Source organism: Lissotriton helveticus, chromosome 10, assembly GCF_964261635.1.
Source record: "Lissotriton helveticus chromosome 10, aLisHel1.1, whole genome shotgun sequence".
In the NCBI taxonomy this organism is placed as follows: domain Eukaryota; kingdom Metazoa; phylum Chordata; class Amphibia; order Caudata; family Salamandridae; genus Lissotriton; species Lissotriton helveticus.
The window spans coordinates 446,413,216-446,427,147 of record NC_136071.1 but is presented as its reverse complement, the minus strand read 5'-3'; the positions used below and the strand labels follow the sequence as shown (position 1 = coordinate 446,427,147).

At 47.4% G+C, this 13,932-nt stretch overlaps 1 protein-coding gene across 1 annotated transcript in view; it reads left to right on the top strand.

Moving 5' to 3' along the window:
* The window catches only part of TELO2 (telomere maintenance 2), a 659,928-nt gene that overhangs the window by 520,034 nt on the left and 125,962 nt on the right, over positions 1 to 13,932 (top strand). Inside the window, exon 18 of the mRNA XM_078662940.1 lies at positions 11,974 to 12,073. Coding sequence (XP_078519066.1) covers positions 11,974 to 12,073 — 100 coding nt within the window. The remainder of the gene's footprint in view (positions 1 to 11,973; positions 12,074 to 13,932) is intronic.

Sequence of the window (13,932 nt, the reverse complement as noted above, 5' to 3'; positions counted from 1 at the left end):
AGTAGTAATGAGGCCACCAATCTTTGACAAAGGTTCATCGTGTAATGGCAACAGAGGGCCAGCAAGAGGAGCAACAGATGCTATATTCTCCTCTGGCATAACTGGACTTGGGTGGTTGACATCAAAGGTGCCTCCAAGTTTATTCAGCTTCTGGATTTTTGGGTTTTTACCCCTCTGTGGACCCTCTCCTTGCTTCCTTTTCGGAATTGCCCCGTCTTCTTTACAGATTTATCCCGTAGGGCTTCCAGTGTTCCCCCCCACTGCAGGGCTAATAAGTACCTGGGCGTCAATATTGGATACTTGGGTGTTCTTACGCATACTTCTACTTGGGAAGAAGGACGACCACCCAGTTGTGGGGCTCGACGGGCCACGGTCCTACCGTTAGCTCTCTCAGGAGTTCGTGCCATAATCAAATCACCCATCGAAGAGCGTTGTTCTTGAGACACTCGGCGCTCGGTCAGAGCGATTTCATGTGCCAAGACCGAAGTGGCCCTTGACATAGCAATCCAGCTGGTAGATGTACTTAAAGACTGGTGCAAGATGTTAAATCACAAACAAAGTAAAATTACTGATAGCTGACCTTGTATTGCAGAGTTTAAGAGGGTGGCCCAGCCCAACCTCCAACGGGCACAAACGGGCCCGCCCTTGGCCCGGGCTTCGCCCGGCGCATCCCGCAAAGCGGGGGCCGCTAGCCGTTAAATAGCGCAGGCACAAGTGGGCACAGGTGGGCTGGATCACGGGGCTGCTGGTCCTAGTAGTCCCCACGCGGCTTCACCAACAAAGTCCCGGCTGCGAGCAGCACCCGCGGAGCAGGGGCCGTGAGCCGTTAAATAGCGCAGGCACAAGTGGGCACAGGTGGGCTGGATCACGGGCCTGCTGGTCCTAGTAGTCCCCACGCGGCGTCACTAAAAAAGTCCCGGCTGCGAGTGGCTCCCGCGGAGCGAGGGTCGCGAGCCGTTAAATAGCGCAGGCACAAGTGGGCACAGGTGGGCTGGATCACGGGGCTGCTGGTCCTAGTAGTCCCCACGCGGCATCACCAACAACGTCCCAGCTTCAAAGTTTATTCCCAATTTCGCCACGATTGTTCTGCCCATAAGCTCACTCTTGAAGAAAGGTGTATTGTTTGATTGGGATGAGGTGTGTGCATGTGCATTGGGTTATGTGAAAGCTTCCTTGAGTTGTTGCAAAGCTCTTAAGCCTTTCGACCCATCTCACAAATGTTTTATTACGGTGGACGCCAGTCAAGTGGGTTTGGGAGGGATGTTGATACAGCAAGGTAACGGTAGTGAAAACACAATATGTTTAGTCTCATGTGCTGAGAGGCGCAGAAAATCAGTACTCTGTCATAGAAAAGGTGCTGTTAGCTTGTTGGTGGGCAATAGATAAGGTTCACCCGTACGTTTGGGGTAAACATTTTACTCTTTTCACTGACCACAAGCCTCTAGTAAGCATTTTGGGAGATGGCATGAGTAAGTGTTCCACTCCCAGGATACTTAGAATGGTGACTAGACTATTACAGTTCCATTTTGATGTCAAACACATCGCTGGTGGAAAAAATTTGAGAGCCGATTTTCTTTCCAGATTTCCTGTTATTGAAAACGAACAGGATAACGTAGAATTTAATGACCTTATTAATGAGCATTGTGAGGATTGTTTTGTTGCTGCCCTGGATATTCCTCAACATAAGGTGGAGTCTGAAGAGGAGTGGAGATCAGCTTTTCTTTCTGATTCTATTCTTCAGGATGTCAAGACATTAGTTACAAAGGGTTGGCCTTGTGAAAAGGTTCTCTCTACCTTGCTTCAACCTTTTTGTAAAATTACCCAACAGCTGTCTCTCGAAGATGGTTTATTGTTAAGGGGTGAAAAACTCATTCCCCCTTTTTCCCATAGGTCTGGAATTTTGAGACGTGTGCATGAAGGACATCTGGGAGTCACCCTCACGAAGCACCGTCTTTGTGATGCATTCTGGTGGCCTTCTATGGATGTTGATGTAGAGAATATGGTCAAGGAGTGCTGTGTTTGCAATTCTTCCGATAAGTCTATAAAATTGTCCACACCTCCGTTAAATCCCATCGAGTGTCCGGACAGACCATGGGCAAAGGTAGGGTTTGATATACAAGGGTCCTATGATGTGTTGTGTGGTCCATATAAGTATATTCTAGTACTAATTGACTATACATCCAAATGGCCCAAGATCAAGTTGGTGAGGGAGGCTAGTACAAAATCTGTCATTGATTTTCTTACTGAGGTGTTTTTGAGAGAGAGTTTTCCAGAGTTTTTGGTCTCTGACAACGGTAAACAGTTTGTGAGCAGTGAATTTCAGGTTTTCCTCTCTTCTGGTTGTGTCAAACACATCAAGAGCTCACTTTACCATCCCCAGGCTAATGGGCTTGTGGAGAGGATGAACCGAGTAATTGGGGATTGTGTGAAGTGGGCCAAGATGGGTCATCACAATGTCAGATGAGCTTTTGATGATATGATGTGGTTTTACAGAACTACACCGCATTCTGTCACTAAAGCTTCCCCTTTTGTCCTTAGGAGGGGAAGAAATGCTAATACAACTTTAGACCGGGGTGAATGTCCAAATTGCTTCAGTCTGCAAAGAGTATTGATGATCTCATGGATAGAGTCAAGGAGAATGTGACCGGTTCACAAACTAAGCAAAAGAGTTGATTTGATACTAAAGGGGTGTCAAAATGTCTTTTCTCAATGTTGGGGACTTGGTTAGAATCAAGTCTCCTCTGTATGCTAAGAAAGGGGAGAGCACATTTAGCAAAGCGCAGTGTGTTTTAAAAGTAAATGGTAATGCTGTGCAAATTGAAGGTGGACACTGGTGGAACCTCAACGGGGTCTCCAAGGTTATACATAATTCTGAGCCTAACTCTTTTCCAGAGAGTTTGAATCTTCTCAATTCTTCTTCTAGTTCTGTTAAGGGTCGGGTTGGTTCTGATTCCCAGGTGAAAGAGTGTGTTAGGAAGATTTTGAGAAAGTGTTCTTTGCCTGTTCGTTACTGATAAGCTTTTGCCTGTTCGTTACAGATAAGCTATAATGTGCTATATATGTATTTATAGTTTTTTTAAATTAATTTACTTTTGATTGTTTTGTTTTGTTTTGTTCACGAAGAAAAGGAGGTATGAAGTATTCAGTACTTGCATTCTGATGCATCAGAATGCAAGTGTTGCTAGGTAGCTAATGTTGCTTAGCCACTTGGAATGTTTAATCACAGTTGTCTTTAACTGCTGAGCCTGGTGGAGCTTAATCTGTGCTCCACGACCCTGCAGTTAATAAATCCTTTCATTAATCTTATTTGCTTCTGCCTTCATTGCAGTTTCTTTTGCTTTCTCCCTATTCGATCTTTTTGTCATTTATAACACCACATATTCATGTACCGGACATGGCTCACTGCTAAATCCATATTGCCTGCGAATTCTCCTATGCATATGTAATTGCTGTTATTTGACTGCCCGTATCACCATCTATGATAATGTCCATGGCAAAAGATTGTGTTTATGTTTACAAAAATGCAATAAAATAAGTTTAAAAATAACATAGCTCAAATGAGGTAGTGATCACTGCAAAACTCGAAGACATCTCTCACAGCACTTATTAAGGAACTTGAAAGACACCTAAAAGTGTTGAGATTTAAGGTTAATATACAGAAGTCCAAAATCTTGAACCTTTCCACTCCATCAAGTGAAACAATACAATTGGAGGAGCAGTTCCCTCTATTGTAGCCCAAAGGAATTGCATTTTTTGGAGATTCAATTGGTACCTTCCTTTAACAGTTAGTACAATTGAATTATTCACCGCTGATTAATTGGTGATACTCAGATGGACGGCCAGGAATAGAATCCCAGAGCCTTTTCTGGCTGGGAAGAATTGCAGATGTCAAAATGACTATGCTACCAAGGGTGTTTTCACATATTTCAGACACTACAGTGTGCTGCTATTGCAGACATGCTGTATTTCGTACAGAGATGGGAACATAACTTTCCTATTAGTTTGGGATGACCGCTAGGGCTTCATGGAAACAGCCCGTTGCAAAACCCTAGGCAAGGAGACTTGGTTTTACTTGAGATGTTTTTTATTACCAAGCAGCTCAGCTGAGCCACCTAGCTCACCAAGGGTAGGTCGCTCCCCCTGCCTCGTGCAGCTCCACCAGTGCTCTCCGCCATCTGCCCCCAGTCTTTCACTGTTTTTTTCTCCCCACAGATTCCCCTTCGTTTTTTACCATCTTTGTCTGGCTCTGTTCACTGTTTCTTCTCCCCACAGATTCCCCTTCGTTTTTTTGCCATCTTTGTCTGTCTCTGTTCACTGTTTTTCTCCCCACAGATTCCCCTTCATTTTCTGCCATCTTTGTCTGTCTCTGTTCACTGTTTTTCTCCCCACAGATTCCCCTTCGTTCTGCTTCCGTCCCTCCCGCCACCCTTTTCCTGACGTTTTTTGACCGCAAATCGGTCTTTTCCCCGTCTACCCTCCCGCCGCCCACCCCCCAGCTGACCCCTCCTCCCCCAGCTACCCCATAAATGGCGGCCGCTGCGAGGCTGAGGTAGCGACCCTTGACCCAAGGGTAGGTCGCTCCCCCTGCCCCGTGCAGCGCCACCAGTGCTCTCCGCATCTGCCCCCAGTCTTTCACTGTTTTTTTCTCCCCACAGATTCCCCTTCGTTTTTGCCATCTTTGTCTGTCTCTGTTCACTGTTTTTTCTCCCCACAGATTCCCCTTCGTTCTGCTTCCGTCCCTCCCGCCACACTTTTCCCGCCGTTTTTTGACCGCAAATCGGTCTTTTCCCCGCCTACCCTCCCGCCGCCCACCTCCCAGCTGACCCCAGCTACCCCATAAATGGCGGCCGCTGCGAGGCCGTGCAGCGGACGCACGCAGCGGGCGCGCTGCTGGCGCGCTGAAGGCACGCCTAAGGCAAGCCCGTCTGCGCCCGTCCGCGCCTGGACCGTGCCCAGCGCCACAACCCCTGGCCCCCGTGACCCCCCCCCCCCCCCCCCCGCCGCCGGATCTACGACACCACCACCCTCACCGCCCTCAACCGCGGACGCACACCGGGTTGCTGCCGCGCCACCCCGAAGCGAGCCCACGGACCTTTCTCCTGCCGCAACTGCCATTTCACCTGTCTACGAACACCCAACGCACCCAACAAGAAAAACTCCCCCGGAAACAAACTCGAATGCATCCTGATCAACACCCGATCATTCCACAGGCACGCCATCAAAATATGGAACCTCATCGACTCCACAACCCCGGACATCGCCTTCCTCACCGAGACATGGATGAACCCCTCCTCGGCACCCGACACCGCCATAGCCATCCCCGACGGCTACAAAATCATCAGGAGAGACCGCACTAACCACACCGGAGGAGGCATCGCCATCGTCCACAAGAGCTCCATCCGCATAACGACCAACACCGACAACACGCTCCCCGACGCCGAACACCTCCACTTCTCAATCCACAGCGGCCCCAAGACCACCCTTAGAGGCACCCTCATCTACAGACCACCGGGACCTCGCACAAAATTCAGCGAAGACATCGCAGACTTCATCAGCCCACACGCACTCCCCTCCACCAACTACATACTCCTAGGGGACCTCAACTTCCACCTGGAGAACCACGCCGACAACAATACCACCACCCTACTGGAAAACCTCGCCAACCTCGGACTGAAACAGCTGGTTAACACCCCCACCCACTACGCCGGACACACACTCGACTTCACTTCAGCTTAAAAAAAACGCCGTACACCACCACGCCCAACAACCACCAAGAAGACAATGGAACCGAGTCACCACCGAACAACTCACCACAGCCCTCTCCCAGAACCCACCCACCCACCAGCACCGCAGACCCCAACGAAGCGGCCTCCAACCTCACAAACTGGATCTCAGACTGCACCAACCTCCTGGCCCCCCTGAAGACCCAGGTACACAAAGACAACCACAAGAAAAACTCCTGGTTCACCCCCACCCTCAAGGACTCCAAAAAAGAATGTCGCACCCACGACAAAAACCTGGCGCCTCAATCAGACCGACGAGAACATGTCTGCTCTAAAGAACGCCACCCGCAAACACCACCAACTCCTCCGCGCAGCAAGAAAATCATCCTTCAAAGACAGGCTCGAAAACAACGCCCACAATGGCAAGGAACTATCCGGCATCGTCAGGGAACTCTCTAACCCCGATGCTGAAAACAACGCCATCCCCCCTCTCAGGATCTCTGCACTCCCTCTGGCTTTCTTTCACCACAAGGTCACCGATATCTACAACAGCCTCTCCACATCCAACACGAACCCACCTCCGGAATCCGACACTGACAACACCACCATCCACACCTGGAACCCAACCACCACCGAGGAAACCACCCGCATCATGAACTCCATCCACTCAGGATCCCCATCCGACCCATGCCCGCACCACATTTTCAACAAAGCCAACAACATCATCGCACCCCACCTACGAGACGTCATCAACGCATCACTCACCACCGCCACCTTCCCCGAAAAGTGGAAACACGCTGAACCCAACGCCCTCCTAAAGAAACCTACAGCAGACCCCACCAAACTCAAAAACTTCCGGCCCATCTCGCTCCTCCCATTCCCCGCCAAAGTGATTGGGAAGATCATCAACACTCAACTCACCACCACCCTAGAATCCAACGACTCACTCGACCCCTCACAGTTCGGTTTCAGAGCTAACCACAGCACCGAGACCGCCCTCATCGCAGCCACAGACGACATCAGATCCCTGACAGACAAGGGAGAGACCGTGGCACTCATACTCCTGGACCTCTCCGCAGCCTTCGACACGGTATGCCACCGTACTCTAATACGGCACCTCAACAACGCCGGCATCCGAGGCAAGGCCCTGGAATGGATCACCTCCTTCCTCTCCGGAAGAACACAGAGAGTCCGACTCCCCCCTTTCAGATCTACAGCTACAGAAGTCATCTGCGCCGTCCCACAAGGATCCTCCCTCAGCCCCACCCTCTTCAACATTTACATGACCCCCCTGACGAACATCGCACGCAAACACGGACTCAACATCATATCCTACGCCGACGACACTCAGCTCATCCTCTCCCTCACCAACAACCCCACCTCAGCAAGAACCAGACTACACGAAGGCATGAAGGAAGTAGCGGACTGGATGACAGACAGCCGGCTTAAACTCAACACCGATAAGACGGAGGTCCTAATCCTCGGCCCTACTCCCACCGCCTCGGACGAATCCTGGTGGCCCCCCGCCCTGGGCAGCACTCCCCAACCCACCGACCACGCCCGCAATCTCGGCTTCATCCTGGACTCGTCCCTCTCCATGAACAGACAGGTCAACGCGGTGACATCGGCATGCTTCAACACCCTCCGCATGCTCCGCAAAATCTTCCGCTGGATCCCCACCGACACCAGGAAGACCGTCACCCACGCCCTCGTCACCAGCCGCATGGACTATGGGAACACTCTGTACGCCGGCATCACTACCAAGCTACAGAAGAAACTTCAACGAATCCAGAACGCAGCCGCGCGACTCATCCTGAACATCCCCCGCCACCACCACATCTCCGGACACCTGAAGAAACTTCACTGGCTCCCAGTCAGCAAGAGGATCACCTTCAGGCTCCTCACCCACGCACACAAAGCCCTTCACAGCCTCGGACCAAAACTCATCAACCACCGCCTCTCCTTCTACTGTCCTCCTCGCACCCTGCGCTCGACAGGACAAGCCCTGGCAGCCGTGCCCCGCATCCGCAGGGCCACCGCCGGGGGCAGGTCCTTCTCCTACCTGGCAGCGAAGACCTGGAACTCTCTTCCCAGCCACCTGCGCGCCACACAGGACCACCTCTCCTTCAGAAGGCAGCTCAAGACCTGGCTTTTTGAGCACTGACCCCCCCCCCCCCCCCCTCCTCCCCCCAGCGCCTTGAGACCCCCACGGGTGAGTAGCGCGCTTTACAAATACAAATGATTGATAGCTGAATGGTCTAGACGAGACACAGAGAAATAGTGATGTTTTGTGCACCTCATATTTTGCTGGAAGGCCAATGCGGTTAGTTCCATGATCACAATGGGAAACTATCTCACGAGGATATATGTATCTCATCTATCACCAGGGTTACATTTTAGTATATGAGAAGGCCAGCTAAGCTAACAGACTTACATCACCTCCTCCACAACCATTTTACCCTGATAAGCGTGAAACTGGACTTTACGCTTGAACTCTACTCGCAAACCCATACATTAAATTTCCTCCAATGCGCAGTGGCACTGGACAGGTGCAGTGTAGTCCCTGCTGTACTTTGGTGCTTGCAGCAGGACCCTTCTCTCTTAGTAAGGTGGGTAGAGAACTTATAAAGTGCAAGACTAAAGCATTTCTGATAAAGAACAACGGACATGGTTCTCCCTTTAAGATGTACTCTGTTAGTTAAAATTCACAGAAATACAAAGCTGGGCCTTCAAAGTTAGATCAATAAGCATACACGCCTCTAAGAAGATAATAAGAACTTGGTACATTTCTTACGAACATCCAACATAGATTTGTCTTCTATGAATGGAGATGGGGTCTTCTCCTGGCATTGAGGTATCACTTTCTTTGAAAGGATCATAGACAAAGGCTTCACACATTCAATACATGATTCACATGCTCACAAGCAATAGAAATTAAGCAAAGTGCAATAGTTGCATCAAAATACATTTGAGTATTTTCTCACTATTCTAATACATGGAGTTATAGTGTTCACATCATCTGTTCTCAGTACACAAAATTGTTACATAGTATGTTATTCAGTCTGGGTCAGTTGCTCTGTACTTGGGATAATACACTATGCGCAGACATTTACAGGGAGTCGTTTTCTCAGTCACTGATAACAACAGGCCTTTATTCTAACACAAAACAAACAGTAATATAAGTCACATCTTAGAAGGCGACGTGACGGCAAGATGGACGACAAGACTTAAGTTGTCCTAATTCAGAATAAGCGTACACACTAATCATAGTAATTTTTCGGAATTTAAGCAATCCATTTTAACAGATTGAATATATAAAGTGTTCTCACTCTCAAATGAGGAGGAGTGCTCAGATTGAGTATTCTATAGATTGGGTAATTAAGTCATTCGAGTAGATAAAACAAGATTTGGACTGCACTGAGACTGAAAGATTTAGGCTTAGCTAGAGTAGACACTGGGATTCTCCTCTAACTAGCAAGAAAGGGGGCATTAAGGATGTTGGACAACTTGGAGGGCAGCGGCAAGCTAAGAAGACCAACACACACCTCATTTGAGATATGTAAAAAATATTAGCACATCACAGGTCAAAAAAGAAATACCCTTTCATATTGCTTAGGAAGGGGTAGGTAGGGAACCCTCTCAGACATAGAACAGGAGGCTATCATGATTGGGACATGTTCGGAAGTGCTGCAAATAGGGAATCCTTTTCAAAATGGTATCAATGGTACCACATTCCAGAGCAGGGGCACACATGTGATAGAGCTAAGCCAACTTTGCTAGTGGGAGTATGGAATTTTCATCTTTTGGTGATGCCCAAATCTGGCGGACAGACTGTGATCTTCAGTGTATATGGTGTTGTCCTCTTACATCACTCTGATGTCCTTTTGGGCAACCCAGTTCCTAGCTATTTCCTGCTTCTTTTAAAGAAGAGGAAGTAAATAGTACAAGCTCAGTTAGCAGCGAGACAAATGACAGAGACAATGTTGCATAGGACCTGGTATCTTCTTGCAAACTGAAAAAATAATGTTGCTCAGAGAAAACAGGGGGAACGATTTTGATGCTGTTGAGGGTCCCATGTTGAATTGTTGATAAACTGAGGGCGTTTCCACATCCTAGATATTTAGCTTCTAAGAATTGTTTCATCAAACATGGTGTAGGAAGTTCGCTCTCTATATAGTGTACTAAAAAGAAGTACACTGTGCAGAGAGTCCATTGAATCCCCAGTTGGCTTACAGAGGCTAAAGTATATAATACTAACGATCTCTTTCGTGGTAGTGTTGGTGAGCAATTAGGCTTATCAGAGGGTAGTGCTAAGCATTAGTTGTACTTTCAGAGGCTATAAATGAGGCACACACTCAAAGATTAAATCTGAGACCAAATTAGAAAGAGAACTTTCTTTTTATATAGGTTTTTAAACCAAGAACTTCGTTTGATGGTAAGTACTTTCTTCTATAGAAATGTGTACAAGAAAATCTAACTTTTAAAGTTGTGCGCCTTTACACACAATGCAATCCTATGGAAGGAAAAGTCAATAATGCATAACGGTAAGTACATTCAGTTTCAGGGGGTTCACCTTCAGAGTTCTGAGTTGTAGTGGGCCAAGGTCCAAAGTACTACAAGCAGTTCTTCGGGGCAGGGTGCTGGTGAGGCCGGTAGCTGGCGCTACAGAGAAGGGTGGTGCACCTGAAAAAAGGCTGCACACAGGGACTTGCGGGTAAGTCCGAGGGCTTCCACACGGGGCTTAGGTTACAAGGTGTCTTCGAGCAAGGGGGCATATTTAGTTTGTCGGGACCCAGGCCGGACGGCTTGGGTGCAGAGTGGTAATGGCATCTGGGCCTGGTGCACAGAGATGCATCTCGCATTCAGGGACAGACAGCTGGCAGGGGCAAAATCATAGCAGCTGGGTCACTCTTAAAGTGGGTCTCTGTTATACTGACATCTGTCATTGCCTGCTTGGTCCTGGTGCCGTGAGAATCCGGACTTGACTCTAGCTGTTAGTGCTTGGTGCATGGCATCTGGAACCCCGGGGGTTGTTGCTTTGCGGCTCCAGCTGGTCCTGGTGTCTTCACGCTCGGTGGAGAGACAGATCTGACCTTCCAAAGCATGCGTACCTTCTCCTGGTCGTCTGCGGCATGGAAGCAGGACAGGGGGGTGGACGTCTCCACTGTCTGGAGAGGCCTGGGGTCTCATAACAAAGGCGGCAGAGCCTTTGAAGCTTCCCACCCTGGCATGCCCATCCTGCTTGGAGGAAGTGTAGACACTATCTTCCAGAGCAGGCTTTGTTCTTGCACTCTGAGAGCGAAGGCTCGCACCTCAGGAGGTCAGGAACCTGTCCGTGGCTGGTCGAAACCAGTCAGTCAACATACTAGTATTCGGTCCGTTTTCATGGGACCCCTCTAAGGGCCTTCTGGGTGCATTGTTTATTAAATCCATTACTGGCATTAGTGAGGATTTATCAAGACGAGATGTTTGGTACCAAACACCTTGGAGTACAGTCAAGCCATCATGTAGCAGGGAAACTTGTAATGACGAGTGTCCAGCCCATGTACTTGTAATGGCTTCCGTCTACACTTGTAATATCTATGGTTTTGCTTAGATACCACAGGGACATATCTGCTCATGCAAATATGTCCACACATGGGGTATAGTGCACCCTGCCTTAGGGCTGTGAGGCCTGCTGTAGGGGTGTCTTACCTTTACTACATGCAATGTTGTGCAGGCATGGCAAACACTCTTTGGATTTCTCTGCACCAGGACACTCAGGCTGCGATGGCAGTTTGTATGAGCTTGTTGAGGGCCCCCTTAGGATGGCATAATTCGTGCTGCAGCCCTTAGGGGACCTCTTTATGTCCAATGCCCTAGGTACCAGGGGTACCATTTACTAGAGACTTACAATGACCCCGAAAGGTTGCCAATTGTGGAACAAAAGGTGCAGTTTAGGGAAAGAACATTGGTGCTGGAGCCCTGGTTAGGAGGAACCCACCAGATACCAGGCAAAAGGTGTGTGTGTGTGGGGGGGGTGTACTGCAACAAAAGTCCAGTTTCCAATGTGGTGAGATACAGATCCCTGCTCAGGGTGTTGAGAGGATCACTGAGGATGGGGGTAATTTGTTTTTGGCAGTCTCTGTTGGTTTGTTGATTGAAGAGCACTATTTTCCATTTAATTCTGAAAACCTCAATAAAACATTTAATTTTTCAAGCCTGCAGATGTTCTGTCTAATATTTAATTCTTGTCTTGTATCCTTTCTAGACCTCTCGTGACTTTTGACCTCCTTGGAGAAGATAGTCTGGTGTTGGGGAGACTGGTCCATACCTTAGGAATCCTGATGTACTTCGCCCTTCATACTGCGGTAGGAAATAGAAGCTCACTTGAGGTGCCGATGAGCAGGTCATAAATATAGCCTCTGTTGATAAAAGACACAAGGTTTATTATATTTCGTCTAACCACCGAGGATCTATCTAGCCAAAAAGTCAAAAATATCCTCTGGGGCACCATAACATCAGACTTATTTTCCAGAAGACAGAAACTACGTGTTTATTTAAACACAAAGTAACCTGGGCCTTGGACCATTGAAAATCTACAGCCTTGATTATGAGTGCCTTGTAAAGTTCTGGCTCCTGTGCAAATCAACATTTGACTGGGTGTCAGAATTATGAGTTTGCCTGTAACATCTGACAGTCAAAATGTAACCACTATACATTTCGGTAGTGAAACATTGCAACATTTCCTGGGTGAAAAATCTTCAGTAAATGCCAGGGCATGCAGATTTTGTGCGATAAGCATCAACATCTGGCCCCATTTTTAAGGGCCAACTTATGATTGGTGTTGTTTATCACATCCAGTAAAGAACATTCCACAGGATATTGTCATTTATTTGTACAATAAATAACTCCCAAATAGTGAGGCACTCATAATCAAGGTCCTAGTATCCAAAATATATATTTCATATTATGTGTGGAGTTTTTCCATTTCCAGTTCTTGTGAAGGTAAAGGGAGTGACCCAGCAACGTGTCGTTTCTGCATCTTGCTTCACATTGTTATATCCTGCATGCCTTTTCCTTTTGGCCCTTTTTATTTGCTGATCAGGAGGCACTAGAAGGACTAAGCCACTGCTGAGGACTTTCGCATGATTTCTTCATCTTGGTACTGGTTATTTTTCATCAGGGCCATCTACGCCTTGCAGCAGTTATGACCTTATCTAGGCCCCAAAGGTCTTACTTTGAGGACTGGATTTGTTCCATTTTGGACCGCACAAAGACTTCATTAGCTGCTTAGAAATTTGGCATTCATATTGTATTTCCCTGTTCTGTGCATTATCCAGCTAATGAGATATGCCTTCAGGGAAATGTATGCGGAGACAATAGACTTTATCCTGAAACACTAGAGAGGACTTTGCTTATCTCTGCTGCCCAGCTCATATATCAGTGGTTTACATATAAATCCCAATCTAAATCTGTGTAAGACTGAGGCCAGTGGGAATTGATTTGCCTAGAGACTCAATGAACACCACACTTATGAGGCTCACTAAGGCAATAAACCAGGAAGTGTTGCTTATTATCTGTGGCCTATTCCTGTGCCCTTCTTTTGGTACAGACTTCAGATAAAGTTCACTGTAATGGTTCGCTTATGTATTGGCTCAGAAAACATGGAACATTATGGAAAACATGGAAAATATGGTTTCTTTGTTTTCCCACGGATTCAGAATCGTGTCCCAGGCATTTCAATCTCATTTTTGATCTCTCTGTATCCAGTGGTCTCATTCTCAATTAAAAGCACTTTTCTTGACCATCAAAATCCGTGACTTTTAATACGGATGCCATAAAGAAAACCATAAAGTCAAACAAACATCTTTAAAAAAGACTAAAAGACTCCATCCAGTAACTTAACACAAACAATACATAATACAGAGTTAAATAACAAACACTTTTGATTTGATCCACAGTAAAAACAATTTCATATTACCACGGTAACCCAGATTTAATCATAAAAATGAATCGCAGCTGGACTTAAGCCAAATTGCAGCCCTTAAAAAGGTAAGATTGTGTAATACTGAGTTGCTTGAAAGCAGTTGTAAAAAGATAAAAGCCGGTCTAACCTGCCTTAAGCTAGCTTTCTTAAGAATAGGAATAATAAAAGACGTGCTTGGAACCTCATAAAAACTACAAAACATTAAAAAGTAATCATATCCTGTGGAGACTTTCCATCGCA